The 19811-nt window shown below is 32.4% G+C and overlaps 1 protein-coding gene across 2 annotated transcripts; it reads right to left on the reverse strand.

Moving 5' to 3' along the window:
* Nucleotides 1–9678: 9678 nt before the first annotated feature.
* On the reverse strand, nucleotides 9679–15920 carry LOC127840085 (uncharacterized). 2 transcript variants are annotated; one of them, XM_052368483.1, is made up of 3 exons: nucleotides 15564–15920; nucleotides 11733–12739; nucleotides 9679–10690 (listed from the first exon to the last, which is right to left on the reverse strand). In XM_052368483.1, exons 2-3 carry the CDS (start codon nucleotides 12625–12627, stop codon nucleotides 10347–10349), a joined length of 1239 nt encoding a protein of 412 aa, XP_052224443.1. In that variant the 5' UTR covers nucleotides 12628–12739; nucleotides 15564–15920; the 3' UTR covers nucleotides 9679–10346. The 2 variants fall into 2 exon arrangements, with proteins under 2 accessions (XP_052224443.1, XP_052224444.1); XM_052368484.1 differs by lacking the exon at nucleotides 15564–15920 and adding an exon at nucleotides 13041–13186.
* Between the last annotated feature and the right edge of the window lie 3891 nt (nucleotides 15921–19811).

A 19811-nucleotide genomic window follows, 5' to 3' on the forward strand; every position in this document is an offset into this window, starting at 1 on the left:
ATCCTTAAGAAACTTATTGTGCGTTTATACACAACTGTTGCAGAAATATTTTGAACATATCTGACAATTATACCGTCCTTCTTTTTGTATGCCATCATCTTCGCAGATTGAAAAGCACACGTCGAAAACAACGTCTGAACCTTTGTGCTGCGATATTTTCAACGTGGCTGCCATTTTTTAATAAACTTACTTTTGATTTCCTATATCCAAACTTGTATTGATTTGGTGTTTATCTCGGATATGGTATTTACGCTTAGGCCTGACATATTTTGTCGTTTGGTTTACATAGTTTGTTCTATATTAGTTTATTTGTGCTCTATTCTTCATAACATATATTAACCCTGAAGAAAATGGTAATACAACAATTGTGTACTTTAATGAAATGTTCAGTTTTATTATCATTATACACAGACGTTTACAGAAGAAATTCAATACGTATATAAGTATGCAGCATGCGAAAAATATAGCTTGTGATATATACCAATTGTTGAATACCGAATAAAAAATTAACAAATGATTTGATTTTAGTAACGACTAAATATGTATTGAGTACATGTCTGTATTAACAATGAAAACATTTTGCTTTTTATAGTAGTTGATACAACGTAATTACTTCTTTCGTAGCATCGTTCTAAATTTACGTTAAACATGCTCAAACGGTAGGTGATTCCATCTACCATGATATCCGATATAACGATATACAGAATACAGCGTACAATGTCATAAAAATAGATATTTTCTTATGCAAGTGACAACAATTATATTATTTACTTGATGATTGTTTAATCCAAATATAATAATAATGACCGAATGCGATTTAACGGGTGTTGCGCAAAAGGTATATATCGATGATATTTTATATTGTAATACAATAAACAGTAGTATGCTATTATGCGGATATTTTGATGTTGATGGTTCACAACTGGTTTAAGCACATTTTGACATTTTTTGCCTATGCATATTTTTTAATCAAATTCATATCGAAAGATGTTGTATAATGTTTAATATCATCTTTCCCGCTGAAAGTATTATATGGAAATACAAAACTGCATTGCAAACATTTGGCTTACGTACTCAAACTCGAACATATTATGTAGGACACACTTTATCAGTTGTCAAGGAATGTCAAGATTGTAGTCGTATATCAAGGTGTTATTTATTCAAGCAGCGTGAATTGATTTTCGAAATTTTCTGTTTAGACGGCGACATGGTGTTATTTGTGGTGTAAATTTTACTTGTTTGTAGTGCTTAATTTTTAATTTTATTCCAAAAATAGTGCTGTGACATAACATAAAAAGTGTTTAATTTCGGAACAATATGAACAGTTCATATAGGAAAGTTTGGAATAGTTCATTCTTTAAAACTGTTTAAAATCTCAAATATGTGGCTCAAATAGAAAAATGTATTTACGTTTTATCGACCATATATAATTTATTATAACACGATTTCATTTATGTAATGCATTTCATGTATAATGTTTGTTTGTATTCAATACAAATTAGCGTACCATAACTTTCAAACTACAGAACATTTTTCAAGTTTCAACCTTTATAAGTGATTATATTTAGTTTGTCACAAGCAGAAATTTAGCAGTTTTAATGTAAAATTGCAAGTTGCACAATTTAAAAATATCAAATTAAGGCCGGTGACCCTATGCTTTTATTTAATTGTTTGCATATTATTTGTATGTTCTTTTTTGCACACATGTTCAAAGAACTCTAATGTTGGGAAAAAATCACAAAAAATGTCGAAACATCCTTTCAAGAGATCATTTTGTGGGATAGTATTATCGCCCTAATGCACATCCGTCCGTCATGACGTCTTATTTAAACATTACATATTTAATGCTTTTCTGTGGTTAATATGGAATTATCGGAAATTTTAATGCCTTAATTTTGTAATGCAAAAACTAAGAATAACAGTGAAATTATAGATGAAATTGACTGCTTGACTGTGTAATGACGTCCTATGTTTGTCCAGTATAACTTTAAAAACCTGTAATTAAACAGTTGAAAAAATAAATACTAATTAAATTTGGTGGTGATAGATAAGGTTATACATTTTAATAAATTCGCGATACAAGCTTGAAAATATTCATTATCTGATCACTCGTGAATTTTAATCGATAACTTATCAAAATTAACAAATATCATCTATCTCATGGATTATTTGAGTGTGCAAAGTATAACGAAATCCGTTATTTGTAATCGTATAAATGATTTAACGATCAAACTGATATTGCTGTTTATATCATTCTTATCCAAATCACAAATAAAGTTGGCCTTACGAAACTTATGGCATACACATTTCATTAAAATGAGCACATAGATAACAGGTTTACAACTCTGTCACTTGAAAGAAAAATATATGCCGGGTAATGATGATTATTTCTCAAAATGTAAGTCAATGTTTTACGTAGAAAGTTTACACCATAAGCGTGTTTAAAACCTTACGTTCATAGGTTATATCGCTTCGTTTTCTCCTTAAACTATAAACCATGCTATCGTATCAGTATAACCATACAATTCTCAGTCATCTGTATGCCTAACCGAAGCACTACTTAAGTTAACATTCAAGATTAAACATTTTATGTTTAATCAATGTTTTCAGATTTCAAAAGAAATAAATCATTTAATTATGTTAGCAATTTGTACTTGTGTTTAAAATTCATGTTAAATTATCTTTTTGTATCTGGAATAGGAAGAGACCTATTGCAATTTATGAATGTTATTTAATTATCTAAGGACGGATGCAGTTATCCAAAAATGACTAAATTAACGCATATTGATGAAGCATACTTGATCTTCACAAATAGTGTTGAGGTTTTATGCATACAAATTAAACTATTGAAGTTATAGAATTAAGTGTTTATTACCAACAGTTAACACAAAATATCAATTGAGAGCATATTATGATGGGCAATTTGTTTTATTTCGGTACGAATTGATTTGTGTCCTGTAATGAACATAATATTGGGTGCAAGTCCACAAAATAATAGTAGACAGTAGTGTAATGAGACCATTGTAAAACAAGTATCCTGACAAAACACCAACGCCAAAATACTTCCATTATAGATGTAAGCTAACTTTAATATTTCTAAAATGTATCCCCACTTCACATTACTGAATATAAGTGCTTTGTAACTTTGCCACTGATACTTTTCTTATCTTAAAACCACCTAATGTAAGTTTCAAAGAAGTGCTCCTTCAAAAATCTTCTGGTGAATTTTTGAAGCTAAAATTAAAAGGGTATAAAACCCTCCTGCGTTTCGAGATGAAGTTAAAATAAAGTTAAAATGTTAGTGGAGTTATCTGAAAAGTGTTGATATTTGTTCAGTTTTAATCTATTTATTTTAGCTTGATGGCTTTAAATCCCTGAGGCAAAATTTAATATAGACAATCATTTGCCTGGGAGCAACCAACACTGTGTGTCTCCGGAAAGATTCTGCGACTGTCAATCTGTCAGAGTGGGGATCGAACCTAGCATCTCCTGATTGCGTAAACCATGCCAATGGCAACCTATTGACTGGAAATTATAAATAAATGTTCAACTTACCTCACTTAAACCCGGTAAGCCACCGTATACGCTTGCTCCCCCACCCCTGGGCAAGTAAACAAGTTTTGCTGGCTGTTTTCACTAATAGGCAAAGCCTGTCATTTGATTGTTGTTTGCATACAAATGTAAGATAGCTACTTGCATAATATGAACACAGAAAACGCTTATAACAAATACTGTTACCCATGATAATTTATGAATGTGGTAATTTAACACTGGTAATATGTTATTGAATATTATCGTCTTACCTTATTTTTGAAATATTCATAATCAGTGTAATATATATGTTTAAGTAGTTAATATTTTGCATATGTTATCAGCAAATCCTAAATTAGTGGATGGTGTTATGAATATTTAACTTGTGTTTAAAAACGACTGTATTCTGTTGTGTTTGTGTATCATTACCTGAGTAGTTAGTATTTATTACTTGATTTTCTTACAAATCAGTTCAGCTTCTATAATTTTAGGGGTCAACTAAATTGATAAACCTCATAACATGTACCTGTTTCGCATACATTTTAATAATTGTAAACAAAATCTATTGTAGCCGTAATTTTCATACTGTATTTTGAAGTAAATATGTTTAGAAATGTGATTGTTTTTTGTATTTGCATAAAGGTATATTATCTGTGTGTAATAGTAAACTGCACATATATGTATTATATGCTTCACATGTGGTTAAGCACATTGTAAATTCCATTTTATATTTTATGTTGATACACAGTTTGATATGTTTGACGATACAAAACTAGCATCTTTCATAACTCGGTACGTACTACTGAGATCTTCAAATTAAACCATACCGCCACTAAAATACGCCCCACATTTTATATGTTGTTGAAAAACAAATTAGACAAACTTTATTTGATCATTTAACCTTGAATTTTAACCTTTTCATTCAACATAGGGACTTGGTGTTTTGCATACTTGAATACGCTTTAAATATTTTGTAACATGTGTCGAGTTTTTTTAAATCCTAGTTATACTAAAGACTTTGTTTTCAGATTTTACGTTTAATTTTAACCTTGAACAATGGACCTAGGTGTACACTCTTTGTACAAAGTGTTATGGGATGACTGAATTTAGTATTGTTTTGTTTGTTAAGGTAAACTTGCAACATCAATATTAATAAAACTGTTTCTACTACACTATACGCATGTTCTCGAGGTCATTATTTGAGTTCACTGACTAGGTTCCGTAACTCTTATATGCACTTTATCAGAGTTATGTTCCATTTGTACTTAGTAATCCGGTTTAGGTAAACGTGCAACATCAACATATCATGTTTTCAGTAATTTGAACTTACATGTATACTGTGAAAGGGTTCTTGGATGTTGCACTTTTTTCACTACCATGCATGTCACAAGGTTATTGGAAAATCCATTGGAATGTATGACGGAAAACGTTCTGAAATTGACTAAGTGTTTATTTTTGGAAATAAATTCGTGCTGGCTGTAAATTTATGGTAAATTTCTGATATGGTTCCTTTGACTTTGATTGTTTTTTACCTTAGAGCCCGAGTCGTGTAAACATTCCTGTTATGCTTATTCATACTGTTATATAAAATTTAATCCATACCTTACAAAGCTATTTATATGATCAAACTAAAGCTCCCTGTGTTGATTTCTTACTTTCGACATTGAAACTTGAGTTCTATTTCCTTATCTTGCATCAATGCAGTTGCTCTTGTGCACGATAATCGAAGACGTACGTAATGCTTACTGAAGCGTGTCGGAAAAAGCAACTATACAAACTGTTCGGTGTGTTTCGTTTTGTAAGACACATACTGATTAAATTGTAACGATATTGCTAGTCACTATCCGAAGAATAAATTCGAATGCAGGGGACATTTTAAAATATGTATTGACTGCCTTGAAGATTGCATCTCCGTTAATCGTCTCGTGCAAAAGACGATACGCAGGTAAGATGTACAAGAGAATCCACCCAGCAATACATGGATTGCGCAGCCAGTGCGTAACCACCGATCTTTATTACGATCATGCAGATAAACGTTGTTACGAGATTATTAATGAGGTAATTAAAGCAATTTTAAGTAGTAAATTTTGACGATTTTTAAATCAATTTAGGTGTGTGTTTTGTACGTTTGTTATTTTTGAAAGTACATTAAATGAAAATTTCGTTCTTTTTTGTTTCAAGCTAGACTATATTTCTCTTAATGTGCATCGGTTAAGGTTAACATGTAACATCTTTAGTTCACTGGTTCAACTATTAATGTAGACGACCACGTAACGTAACTTCACTTCAAAATTGTTGAATTTTGTATTTTTTTGTTAAGGTTAACTTGAAACATCAATATTAATATAACTGTTTCTGCTATACTATACGCATGTCCTCGTGGTAATTATTTGAGTTCCCTGACCAGGTTCCTTAACTCTTATATGCACTTTATCAGAGTTATGCTCCATTTGTACTTAATAATCCGGTTTAGGTAAACGTGCAACATCAACAAATCATTTTGTATACTATATGTGTTTAATTTAAGCTTCAAACGTGTGTAAGTCATTGTTAAAAGTTGCATACAGACCAATGACTAGAAATCTGACCTGCAATATTGAGTACAACCACTCCATATCTTCATATTAACAACTGATGTTGAACTACCATATTTGATTTAATTACGCGGTCTTTTTCAACATTCATCGACCTAGAGATTTAACTGTTACTGGCTCTCTAACAGGAGCATGCCCGATTTTTTATTGAAGAAAAGGTTATCGATCACATTCACATTAACGTATCAGTTTGCATTCATCAAATCATTCTGTAAGTGCTGGAAATGTTCTATTGAAAATGACTTTTGGATCATTCTGCAAAGTCACTCAAGAATACCCATCAATCTGACTGGCATATAAGAAGGGTTATTCCCCTTTCATACTTCATTCACGTTAACTTGTGTATGCATTTTTCACCATCTACTACAGATATTAAAATAAAATGTAAAATATGTGTACATGGTCTTTATCTATGATTAGCCTTATAACATGATGTAGTATATTACATCCCTCCCCAATGTTTTACTTAGAAATCAATATAAGGATTGTGTGCAAGTTCAAAAGACATTTGTGAGGTCTCTGACCGAGGCTCATAATTCTCAGCTGCAGTTTGCTGGATTATACACTTATTTTGTGTACGTTAAAAATTCAGGTTGCGTTTGGGTGCAACAACCCCTTTCTTTAGCTGACCGGCGGACCAGGCATGAGGTTGCAGTTGGTGCTTGTTGGGTTAAGGTCAAGGTCATTGCCGCTAAAATAGCGAAAACAGTTTGCCTTATTTAACTTCAGTAAGTATAGAAATATTGTGCTGTAAGTTTGTTTTCTAGTCGGTTACAGACTGATCAAGCGTGGTATTGTATTTTGGTCATGTTTGGATAGGTCACTTTTACTCAAAATAGAAAAACGTTTCTGCTCTAAAACTCTTTGTTAGGTAGTTGTATTGGATGGTAATTGTGTGTGTAAGAGGCTTACACTCAGACCTTGTGAGGGATTTCAGGTGTTTCAAAGTGATTGTTACTTAAAATAGAAATAATGGTTTCTGCTCAATAAAATGAGCGTGGGGGAGGTATTATATTTTTATTGAGTGTGTAGGTAGCTTACATTCTGAACGAGCTTCAAAGCGTAATTAAACTAAATTACACTTATTAGTATATATTTTAAAATCTAGTTTCTTGGAATGGGCTTATTTTTGCTTTTATTTATAAATGCTCTGTTTTAGTTTTCAACTGATTCTATGCAACTAGTCTATTACGGATATTCAACCTCAAATATGACTTTGTGGTCACAATATTAGGTGACCGACTTAAATGTACAGCATAATAGACCTGTTGAATGTTATTGTTTACAATCGGGATTTTCCGCGAATGTACACTGACTAGTTGGCAAAAACACTGCATGATGACAGCAACGTAACAAATGTATTAAGGGCTTTTATTTAGTAAATAAATCGATAAAACAAACGAAATAAACATAAAAACTCTTTAAAAAGTGCAAATATATTATATTTAGTTTCAATAAATGTATATTCATGAATATAATTTCCTCTTCATACAAGTACGAAGTAGTTATTTGCATCAGAGTAAACGTGGTCGGAAAACGAAATACTGACAATTCCACAAAACGAAACAATAAATTAGCCGTTCTTTTTGATAATAAGACTTTTATAAATGATATTTCAAAAATAATAAAACATATATTAATTTGATTTAAATTTTAAGTGGTGTGGATAGTGTTTTTTTCATCAGCGATCGAAAGTGTAAGAGGTGCATTTAATCAATAATAAAACAAAGCCCAAAAACGGAATATATATCAATTGTCAAATGTTGTGGTAATTTTTATTTCCATTGAATGAATTTTCGTTTCGTTTATATTGAATGACAATATTATCGTAATTAATTTTAGCATACAGACGGTAAAAACCCCTGCATATTATGCAAATTGAACTGTCTTTGCATGTATATTGAAATCTTTTTACAAGTGATAAGGAGAGATACGAACCTAGCATTTTATGATAAATAAATCTATAAATTAAATTTATTTGATGCAAGTATCTTTTACCATATTGTGATTGCTTGTTTTTATGATCATGGTGTTTCGTATGATGCAGTAACGTACAATCTTTACACGTTATAGCGGAGTTTAAGCCGCCCGAGTTGATGTTGGTATTTTTTCCCATTTGTGTGATGTGTCGCAAAAAAGTGATAATGAGTTAAAATGTGTTTGTATTTATGTCAGATGTGCAAAAACATTGGTCAAATTCGGTCAAGAAATGCCCAATTTCTGTGCATGCACGGTGATAATATAAATTTAAACAGGCGCGGGTCACATGTAAAACCACGTGACCATTGAATCATTGTTTACAACACTATTTGCATTAATGATGATTAATCATGCCATTACCAGTTTACAATGGGACAAGCAAGCTGACAGTACATAGAAGCGTAATGTTTTTTTGCAGCGTGATTTTTTGTCAATATCTATGCATATTAATCGACAAATGTCAATAAACTTTCATCAAGCTTGATACAAACTACTTTTGTTTTCAATCCACAAATCGGCCTTATTGAATTCACTCTAATCTGAGAAATCGTTTTTTATGTTTGCATTCTGACTATTTACGAACATGATATTCAATACACAATGATCCTCGTTTATCCATTAAGACAAAAACATGTTTTATAATCACTTTGCTAGGGCTATCCGTAGACATAATCTGTAAATTGCTTGTGTTATTTAATAATTCTTCTTTGTTTTGAAATGCGCGGAAGTGTAAATCACGTGAAATTGGCGCTCACGTGACCCAAAGCGTGCATACGTCACAGGTAATAGTCTTGAGGATTTCGTTATGCACATGATTAGGTTTCGTATGTTTGATGCTTTTTGCATATTTGGCACAATAATTGCGAAAATCAGTATGGAAGAGTTTAGGTTTAGAATGTATCTGACGAATACTGATAAATTCTGGTCAGTTAAGACAACCGAATTGTTGTGAAAAATATCAACTCGGGCGGCTTTAACATTTGCCAGTTAAATACGTTAATTGTGTAACAGTAGATATACACAATATTTTAAATTTATAGTTTTTTAAACACTGTATTATATATATATATTTATTTATTTACTTGTTCCTGCTATTCCATTTCCGGCAAATGTCTCCATTTGTTTTCTTAAATGTTAAAATATTTATTGAAGCAACTGTTCAGTATTTTGGCTCAAACATTTGGCTTAAATGACTGCTAAATATGCTAAGAGATGACACGGAGGTATCATAAATTTTGTTGAATGACCAGACACTCGTCTGCAACGTGTGGTTTATGCAGGGACCCAAGTATAGGTCCCTGGGTTTATGACACCATGTTGTCTTTGTAATTGTCTGGACAGTATCCGATCATAACGAGATAATCGGTTTGTTATGAACAAAGGTGCAATTAAACACCGGGATTAAAATGCTGCAACAAAGAGTGTCAAAACTGGTGTGAACAGTTAAATAAAACAATTACTTTAATCAAGATATTTATTTAATGTGTAACAAGGTAAGTTTTTTTCAGACGTATAACGGTTCAAATCAGTTACTATATGTTGCGTACATAAAATCGATCTATCTGTTGTTTGTTTTCATCCTTAATTGTATTCGTTCATAAAATTTAATTTATTCTGTAAGAATTTCTATTTCTGAGAAACAACAGATCTGCGGAACATACAATCGTGTTTTTCGAATGCTTATTGTTTTACAATATATATATAACTGGCTGTCATAGACAACATTTTTATGCAAATTAGTAAAATAAAACATTTAAAATACATTCCGTCTTATTATGAATCACACAAAAAGTATTTATATACTGAAAACAATATGTGGGGCTACAAGAATAATTAGCAGAAAGAAATGAAACGAAAGATATGCACAAACATAATAATGCCGATGTGGAAAACAAACCACGTAGAAAGTGACAAATGCATGAAAGAGAGAACATGGCCGGTGCCATAATTGAGCGTATAATTGTGAGTTAGAAAGAATCGTTTAATTATCACAAACAAGTAAAACAGCGAACAAACCAAAACTTCTTCTATGTTAATACTGGTTATGAACTTAAATATAAAATTTCAAATTAAGAACACAATAATTATTAAAAATATAACAATGATACAAAAAGTTGATCTGTTTTCATACTAGTCCAAAAGATACAAAAATCATTTCATTACTAATATTACAATGCACTGCAATTTGCTTGAAAAATAGTGTGTACGTTATTAAATGAAAACAATGAAGAATCAGGATTCCTATGTGTTGAACTCCATGACGCGTTTGTTGAGAACAAATCCAACAATCATCTTTCTTGTGTCTTCATTGAAGTAAACAGACCTAGGCGTGGACATATCAAGTTGTATCGTATTGAGAACTTTCTTTCCGTACGTGTCAACTTGACTTATACATTGTTTGCCTACGACAAACACCTGTCCTGTGGCTGCCACATGTAAGTTAGGTACTGTACAAGTCGGTCTAAATGCAGGGTCCTTGAGCGAGGCTGTGACTGCTCCATCCCTGGTAAGTGTGAGAAGCTTGCCATTGTGAATGTCGGTCGCATAGATCCTCTTGCCATCAGGACTCACTCCAACTCCTACAACTAATCAAGTACATGATACATTGACTTAATGAAACAAACAACTTCTTATTGTTAAGAAATAAATCGACAACTACATCAAACCTGATATGTTAAAAAAAAATCTAACCGTTTTCACAAGGATTGAGTATGTTGTATTCTTTAACATATAACAAGCTGAATAAATTGTAGATGATTAACATCACATACTCGATCGCAAAAATTTAGAAAAATAAATATTGTAAAAATCAAAATTAAAAATAGTTAGGAGTGATTTTTAACAACATAAACTATTAGGATATTATTTTCCCTTGATACACAATTTTTGCTAATACTTATTTACATTACAAAATGTACAACCAATGAAAGAACTAAACAGTCCCTATAGTAATTCGTTAATATATAACTTTACGCCGGGTCTGTATGTAAAACGATAAGCATAATAGCACCAAATATACTCATTACATGGTTATGGTTATACAAAATCATATGTTCAACAAAATGATACCTACTGAACGAATAAAACAAAAACACTTAAACACAGTATTCATTGTATTTTTACACAATATGCCGCGTTGAATAAATGCATATGCCTCCAGTTAAAGCCTTGTCAATATTGAGTCCTGGACCCATTTAAATACTAGTAACTCTAATAAAAAGGCCCATTTCAAGGTAAAAATTAAGTCGGGTTATGTGTGAGTAAAGAGTGTTCATGAATGGCATTCATACAATTATAAAAGCTTTGTAGAAAGCGGTCTTTATAGTAAACGAAATGCGTCATTGTTTGGTTAAACCATAAGTTTGAACTTCTGAATAAGTTTAAGTCCAACAGTAGGCAAATATGTCAAGGTTAAAATGAGATCAAGTGATGTGGGTGTGTTTACCGTGTTCAAAAATAGTATCCATGTACGTACCAAAGCTTTGTAGGTTTAATAATTAATGTAAGATTAAACGTGTTATTTTGGAATAACATCGAACAAATAGAGGTACGGACCGACGTAAAACGGGCATAAAATCTTAGAATACTTATAATATTGGGCAAAGATATACAGAAGTAGCAAGTTACCAGTGCATCTTCTTGAATAATCCATATATATGGTCTTCACTAGCCGCCCATTCATAGTGTATTGACACACTTCAGTACCGGACGTTACAAACAGGTCACCCTGGTGAATCGCAATACCGTAACACATGTGGTTTAGTTCCAGAGTATTATATTTTACAACCCTACCCTTGTCGACTCGTAAGAAATGAATCTCATTCACAGAACTACAGTTGCTTACAGTGACCGCCATTTCGTTGGAAGATATTTTACACATGGACAACGGCGAAGTTGGTAGTTGAATTTGGTCTATCAATTTGTATGCCTGATCTAGGAGATACACGCATTCATTACCGTAGTCAGCGAGGATGAATTCCCCATTCGTAGACTCGCATATACCCGAAATGGAGCACATGCCTTTATCAGTCGCTGTTGGCAGACTGTATTGCGTCTTGTTCTTAATGCTTACAATCTTGTTCGGGTCAACGACGTGTTGTGACACAGCCTCGCAATTTGTGATGCTACCGAACTCGCTACAAGAAGCAAGACACTGCTCCAAGTCCTTGTTGTGGTTAAATTCTATGGCTACATTTGCAGTTGCTTTCCGAAGAAATAAATCTGCCGAAGCGGTTTGGTCTAAGCATTTTCTGAATATAATAAACGATCGCTCAGGCGACTCGTTTTGTAAGTCCTTAATGTTAAACCCATTTATTTTTGAAATAAATTCAACGCAGTGTTTTCTGATATTTTCCATAGAATTATGTAATGTAGAATGCAACTCTTCCAATTTTCTTTCTGTATTTTGTTGCAGTCGATCTAAATTTTCGTTGATCAGTCGACGAACATCAACTATTTCTTTTAACACTTTTTTGTATGACGTTTGGAGAGACAAACTATTTTGTTCTCCCATTTGCAACATTTTTTGTAGGCGTTCCAATTATGATTCAATTCTAGTCTTCATTTGTCCTACGTCCAAGGGTTGTGTGGTAGATTTTACCTTGTCAGTCAATAGAACTATCTGACTGCATTGCCTGAAACAAATATATTAAATACAACATTCCACCAGTATGTTGAAATTAATATTATTTATGTGAATCATGCATTTTATAAATATAATTGTTGCCATGATTATTAGTATAAGTGTTGTTATTATTATTATTATTATTATTATTATTATTATTATTATTATTATTATTATTTTTACTATTATTATTATTATAATCATTATTATTATCATCATCATCAGTATCACTATTATTTCTTAATACTTATAATTCTGATTTGAATTATTTCTTAATACTTATAATTCTATTTTCACTATTACTTAATTACTATAAATACCCCATCTTTTATATCTGATGGGGCTTAACTTAAGGTTAATTCGCAGCTTGTTCGTCTGTCCGTGTTACTGTCTGTCAATCTGTCCATCCCCCTATCCGTCCGAATCTTGATCCTGCGATAACTCAAATAGTTAATTAAAACTAGTGATGTTAAATATAATTATATTAAGCTCGAGTTAGTTAATATGTTTACTTATCTCGGCGTGACATCGTCATCTTACGGCATTTTTTGTAAGCGCAGGAAGCCTTATCTAAATAAACGTCAAGGCCAATGTTTTCTCTAAATAAACTCTTTTCTAAAATTGTATTTAGTAATGCTTATAAAATACGTCTTTTTGATGCTATGATTTTTCCAATATTGTTCTACGGTACCGAGATTTGGGAATTCTCGTCCCAGCCCCGACATAGAGAAAGTCCAGTTAAAATTTCAATAAGAGACACTGTCTATTCGGCAACAAACTACGGCCGCGGTAGTGTATGATGAGCAGGGTCGTTTTCCTTTAGAGTGTGTACACAAGATGCGTATCATTAAATTTTGGTTCAAAATAAAGAAGAATCCAGATTCGTTTTTTAATAAATTGTTGCTAGATTTAGATGACGTTAATTCGCCTATTTCTAACTGGGGTAATAAACTATAGATAGTGCTTCAGGAATAAGATTTGTCATTTTAGTATTATAAATCTGAGATAACCACTAGTGATGTAAACTGTATCTGTCAACGTATCAATGATATCAGTTTACAAACATGGGACAGTGCTATTGATAACCTTCCCAAACTTGAAACGTATCGTTTATTTAAATCAAATTTTGATTTTGAAAACTATTGAGACATTGTTGTAAATGTTAGGGATATAATTTGCTTGACTAGATTTCGCTATTCTGCACACTCACTATTCATTGAAGACGGAAGATATAGAAATATTCAAAGAAGCGAACGATTTTTTGGGTGTCATATGGGTGTAATTGAGAAAGAATACCATTTTTTGTAATTTTGACAATTATAAACCGATTTAAGAAAACTGTTGTTACCTAAATATTATATACACTGACCTTCTATTATAAATTAAGCAACTTATGACTCCTTCGAAATGGAAGTTTCGATATATACCATTATTTATATTGGCATGTACCAAATTATACCAATCATACCAAATTAACCTACCTACATTTACTCAAATGGCCTTCGATCTAAGATCAAATCACAATTAGTATTAATAAAGTATATTTGTATATATTGTTCACGGGGTTTTTGTTGTTGTTTTTACGTGTGTTGTATTACGGCAACCAATGTCACCACCATTAATCTAGGTAAAGTTGTCTAAGAGTTGGTTTCATTGTTCATATGTTGTTATGGTACATTCCTATAACATAAATTAATTATTATTTCATACCCATTATATATACTATAATTTTCATCACCATGTTGAATAAGCATTTTTTTACACCGCTATTACATGTATTATGTTTGTTGTTTGGCTATGTTCTTATGTATTTGCCAATAAAATTGACATGACTTGAACATTTTAAAGAAAACTATGGTATGTGAATAAACGGCTATATGGTGAATATGCATATCATTTCAGTCTTTGGTCCAACAAAATGTTTAGTTGACATGGTTACAGAAATAAGTAAATTCCAAAATCTGGATCCTGCGGTAACTATAAATTTTTTAAGCTAGGTTTATAATGCTCAGTATGTGGATAAAGGGCAATATTGGCAATATGAACGTTATTTTATTGTATTCGTCGGATCAAAATAGTACTTGCTAAAATATTGTCCCTTCCTTAACTAAAAAGTACTTAAGCTATATTGACGAAGCTAATGGAGATCCTGTTTTTCATTCCTACAACATTAACCAAAAAGGGGAATGATGTTTCATGCATGTTACTAAGCTCTTGTTACAATAACAATACTAATACTAAAAATAATAATAAAAAAATAATTATCATAATAATAATAACTAGAGCTTTGTCACAGACGTGACGAATACCCCACATGACGCATTGATACCGAATATTTTGCATGTTTTCTTCACAAAATACAGAGGACACCATGCTCAATGTTTAAACACAGTTAATGACCCCATGATCTAGTTTTTGACCCGGCAAGGCCCATTTTCTTAACTTGACCTACACATCATCTTGATAAAACTTTTGACCAAATGTTGAAATAAATCTGCCGAAGTCCATAAATTGATATAAACACATCTATGTGTTATTATGTTATTTAATTAAATAAGGAAATAAATCGCACAGTACAAAATATGCAATAAAAGCTTTTTACAACTTTGCAGCGGTGGTCGAACTGTCCATAATGGCTTACCTGACAGGTAATATCCCTCGGTCCATTACTTAACAGATGTACCACTATGGACAGCTTCCCCACCAGCGCTTTGTACTAATCTCGTAGCAAATAATAATATTACTATAACTTAAGTAAAGCGAGCTAGGAAACAAACAGTTGACTTAGCCTATGTGCAAAGACTTTATAGAATTAAACTTATTGAACCACTTACTTGTGATTACGGAGATGACAGACGTGGCAGAGCAGCTTTTCATCATCTTCACAGAACATCGTCAGTTTCTCAGTTGTGTGTTCCTCACATAATTCCAGCGAACCATCCACTGGTTTTACTACAGGCCATTCGTCACCGCCCCCTTGTGCAGTTACTAAATGATCCTTAAGAAACTTATTGTGCGTTAATACACAACTGTTACAGAAATATTTTGAACAATTCTGACAATTAAACCGTCCTTCTTTTTGTATGCCATCATCGTCGCAGATTGAACAGCACACGTCGAAAACAACGTCTGAACCTTTGTGCTGCGCTATTTCCAACGCGGCCGCCATTTTTGCATACATTTACTTTCGATTTCCGTATATCCAAACGTGTAGTGATTTGCAGCCAATTGTATAAATATGGATAACTCTTATCCAGCGGATAACTTTTGGTTATCTTCAATTTTAGGATATCTTTTTCGGTTAGCGATTGTATAAAAAAATAGTTATCCAAAAAGGTTCACGTTCTGGTTAAGTTTTGGATAAGATTTAGCCAAGATATTTGACGTCGGTTATCTTTATCCAAATGAAGAACGCGCTGACAAAATGGCTGACTTTGACATACCGAACGCTAGACGACCAAGACAATTTCGACGAATAGACAGATTTACGGAAACTGACGACCCTGAAGAAATACGACGACGATTTAGATTTACACCTGACAGCATTGACCGCATAGAACGACTGATCGGACATAGACTTGAGAGACCAACTGGACGGAATCAACCCTTGACACCGAGGCAGCAAATATTGATAACACTGAGATTTTTTGCTTCTGGAAATTTTTTGCAATTAATAGGGGATACTTTTGGGGTGGACATTGCCACGGTTTCAAGGGTAGTGACCAGAGTAACTGACGAACTGTGTGACCTGAAAGACCAAACAATTAAATTCCCGACGACGGACAGACATAAATCAATTATTAAACAGAATTTTTTCAAAATCGCTGGATTTCCGTCTGTAATTGCGGCGATCGACGGAACACACGTTCGCATCATTGCTCCCCATGAACACGAGGAGCAGTATGTGAACAGAAAGCACTACCACAGTGTTAACGTACAGGCAACGTGCGACCATCGAAGTATTTATCAATTTGTACACAAAAATTCAAAACATAATTTTAGTTCTTACCTTCAAGTTTGAGTATCCCTTCATTTTATAAATCCATTTATTTATATTTATATGCATCCTGCTGTTTTACACACCAGATCAAAGATTCCGTAACACTTACTTATGATCTGGTACGATTTTTTATTATTCAGTTTTTCTTTTAACACACGTCCTTTAAGTCCAAATTTCCACAGTGTAATGCATATTTTGCGCCCAAAAACTCACATGTACTCAGTTCAAATGACGTAACGATTCTAAATAAAGATAGGTAAAATCTGTTTCATGGTTAAAATATAGTCTGATCCTTTGTATTATAGAGGCACAAGACAGGGAATTCTAATAGCCTTCTTTCCTCTATATTCATCCAACCCTATAAATTCATCCACCCCCTTATTTTGGTAATTATGACATTTTTCTAAAAAAAAACTTAAGTAAGTAATGCTTATTTAAAAAACATACAACATACATGTTCTATTTTGGTTAAAATCATGTGAATTTTAGATTTTGTTAGTGAGAAAACAATAATTTTGAAAATATTCACTTTTAAACAGTGTTTTTGTGTTTATTAGTCTATAAGATATATTTTTTAATGATTATATCAAAATTACTTCAAAAGATTTATGTTTTCCTATAAAAATGTTGATTGAACAGATTGATAGGAAAGATACAGACAAATTAGTGGTTGCTAGGGTGTGCGTTGTAAATTATTTTGCCATACTTTTGTTGGAAAGATATAAAATGTCTAATTAAATGTCTCACTTGTGGTGAAATTCTTTTCATTCAGTAGAAAAAGTCAATTTCACTCTTAAGGGGATGAATATACAGTAAAAGAGGCTACAAAGAATTATTTTCTTGCTACATTTTAATAATAAGATGTATCATACTATTTGAATGATTTACTGCAACGGAATGTCTAAAGTTAAATTGCATACATTATATTCTATGTAATCATATTTCAGGTGTATTCACCAGCATAAATGCCACATGGCCTGGAAGTACTCATGATGCTCATGTTTTCAGAACCTCAGTACTATCTGATTATTTGGAAGCCCATCATCATGGTAAGCGCATATTCTAAAATGGATTGATTTTTTTTTAATGCTATTTCATTTATTGTTCTGCATGTTCCTGTTTCTCATTTATAAATGTATACTTATAAAAGGTTATTCGCCGTGGCGTAATGGATGTCCGCCTAGCGAACTGGATGTCATGGGTTCGAACCCCACTGGGAACGTTCCTTTGATCTCCCCCAAAAATTATATACATTTAGAAGAGGATCATTCTGTAATTGTTGTTTAATTGTTCTGTTCAAAGGTTTGGAGGATGGAATTGTGTTAGGGGACAGTGCCTATCCATGCAGGAAGTTTCTCATGACACCTTACCTGCATTCTTGGTGACTGGTGTTGAGCCGCTTGAAAATTTCTTTGTCAAAACTTTGTCAAATTTCATAACACCTTCACGGATTAGAGCAGTTTCCTCATGGGAAAAGTTAACTGAACGTTTTTTACGAAGCGAAAGCGTTTCAGCCATTTTGTTGTCGTCTGAAATGACACTTTCCGCGAAACCGTCTTGACCGGAACCAGATTAAATATGCATTGTGGGTTTTTTATGTTTGGCTAAATTTAACCAAATCGGATAAAGATATCCAATGCGACTTGCATTTTTATACAATAGGATAACCACGTTGGATAACATATCCAAAAACGGATAAAGTTAACCAAAGGTTATCTTTTGGATTGGCTAAAGTTATCCATATTTATACAATTGGCTGCAGGTGTTTATCTTCGATAAGATATTTGCGCTTAGGCCTGACATATTTTGTCGTTTGGTTTACACAAGTTGTTCTATCTTAGTTTATGTCTAATCTATTTTTATAACATATATTTACCCCGAGGAAACTGGTAATACAGCTATTGTGTACTTAAATGAAATGTTCGGTTTGATTATCATTATACACAGACGTTTCAAGAATAAAATAAATACGGGTATAAACGAGTAATTTTGCATCATGCGATAAATATATCTTGTGATATATACCAACTGTTTGATCCCGAATAAAACAATAACAAATTAATTCCATTTAAGTAATGACTTAAGTATTACGTACATGTCTGTATTAACAAGGCAAAACATTTTGCTATTCACCGAAGTTGACAATTACTTCTTTCGTAACATCGTTTTAAATTTTTGTTAAACATGCTCCAAAGGTAGGTGAATTCTTCTACCTTGAGCTCCGATATAACTCTAAAAAAAGTACAGCGTACACTTTCATGAACATAGTAATTATTGTATGCAATTGACAACAATTATACTGTTTATTTGATGTATTTGTCTTAAAATTGACCGTGTGCGATGTAATGGGTGTTGCGCAAAAGTTATACATGTATATCGATGATATTTTAATACTATAAACCGTAGTATGCCATTATGCGGATATTTTGATGTTGAGGGTCACAACTCGTTTTTAACACGTTTTAATCTTTTTTGCCTATGCATAGTTTTTAACAAACTTTATATCGAAAGATGATGTATTAGGTTTAATATCATCTTTCCCGATGAAATTATTATATGGAAATACCAAACTGCATTGAAAACATTTTACTGGCGTGCTCAAACTTGATCACATTATGCGGACACAATATTTCGGTAATATTCCAATATCAATGAATGTCGAGGTTGAAGTCGTAAATCAAGGTGTAATTTATTCAAACAGCGTCGATTGATTTTTTAAATTAAGCTTTTTAGAAGGGGAAATGGTGTTGTTTGTGGTGTAAAATATTACTTGTTTGTAGTGCTTATTTTTTATTTTATAGCAACAATAGTGCGTTGATCTTCAATTTAAAAAAGTATTTTAATATCAGAACAAAATGAACAGTTATTTTAGAAAAGTTTTGAATATTTCATTATTTAAAACTGTTTTAATTTCAAACTACAGAACATTTTTCCAGTTTCAACGTTTATAAGTGATTATATTTAGTCTGTCAGAAGCAGAAATTTTGCAGTTTTAATGCAAAATTGAAAATTGCAGTTTCAAAAAATTGAAATTGAGGCCGGTGATCCTTTGCTTTTATTTTATTGAATTTTTTTTGCTGAC

Source organism: Dreissena polymorpha, chromosome 7 (assembly GCF_020536995.1).
Source record: "Dreissena polymorpha isolate Duluth1 chromosome 7, UMN_Dpol_1.0, whole genome shotgun sequence".
NCBI lineage: Eukaryota > Metazoa > Mollusca > Bivalvia > Myida > Dreissenidae > Dreissena > Dreissena polymorpha.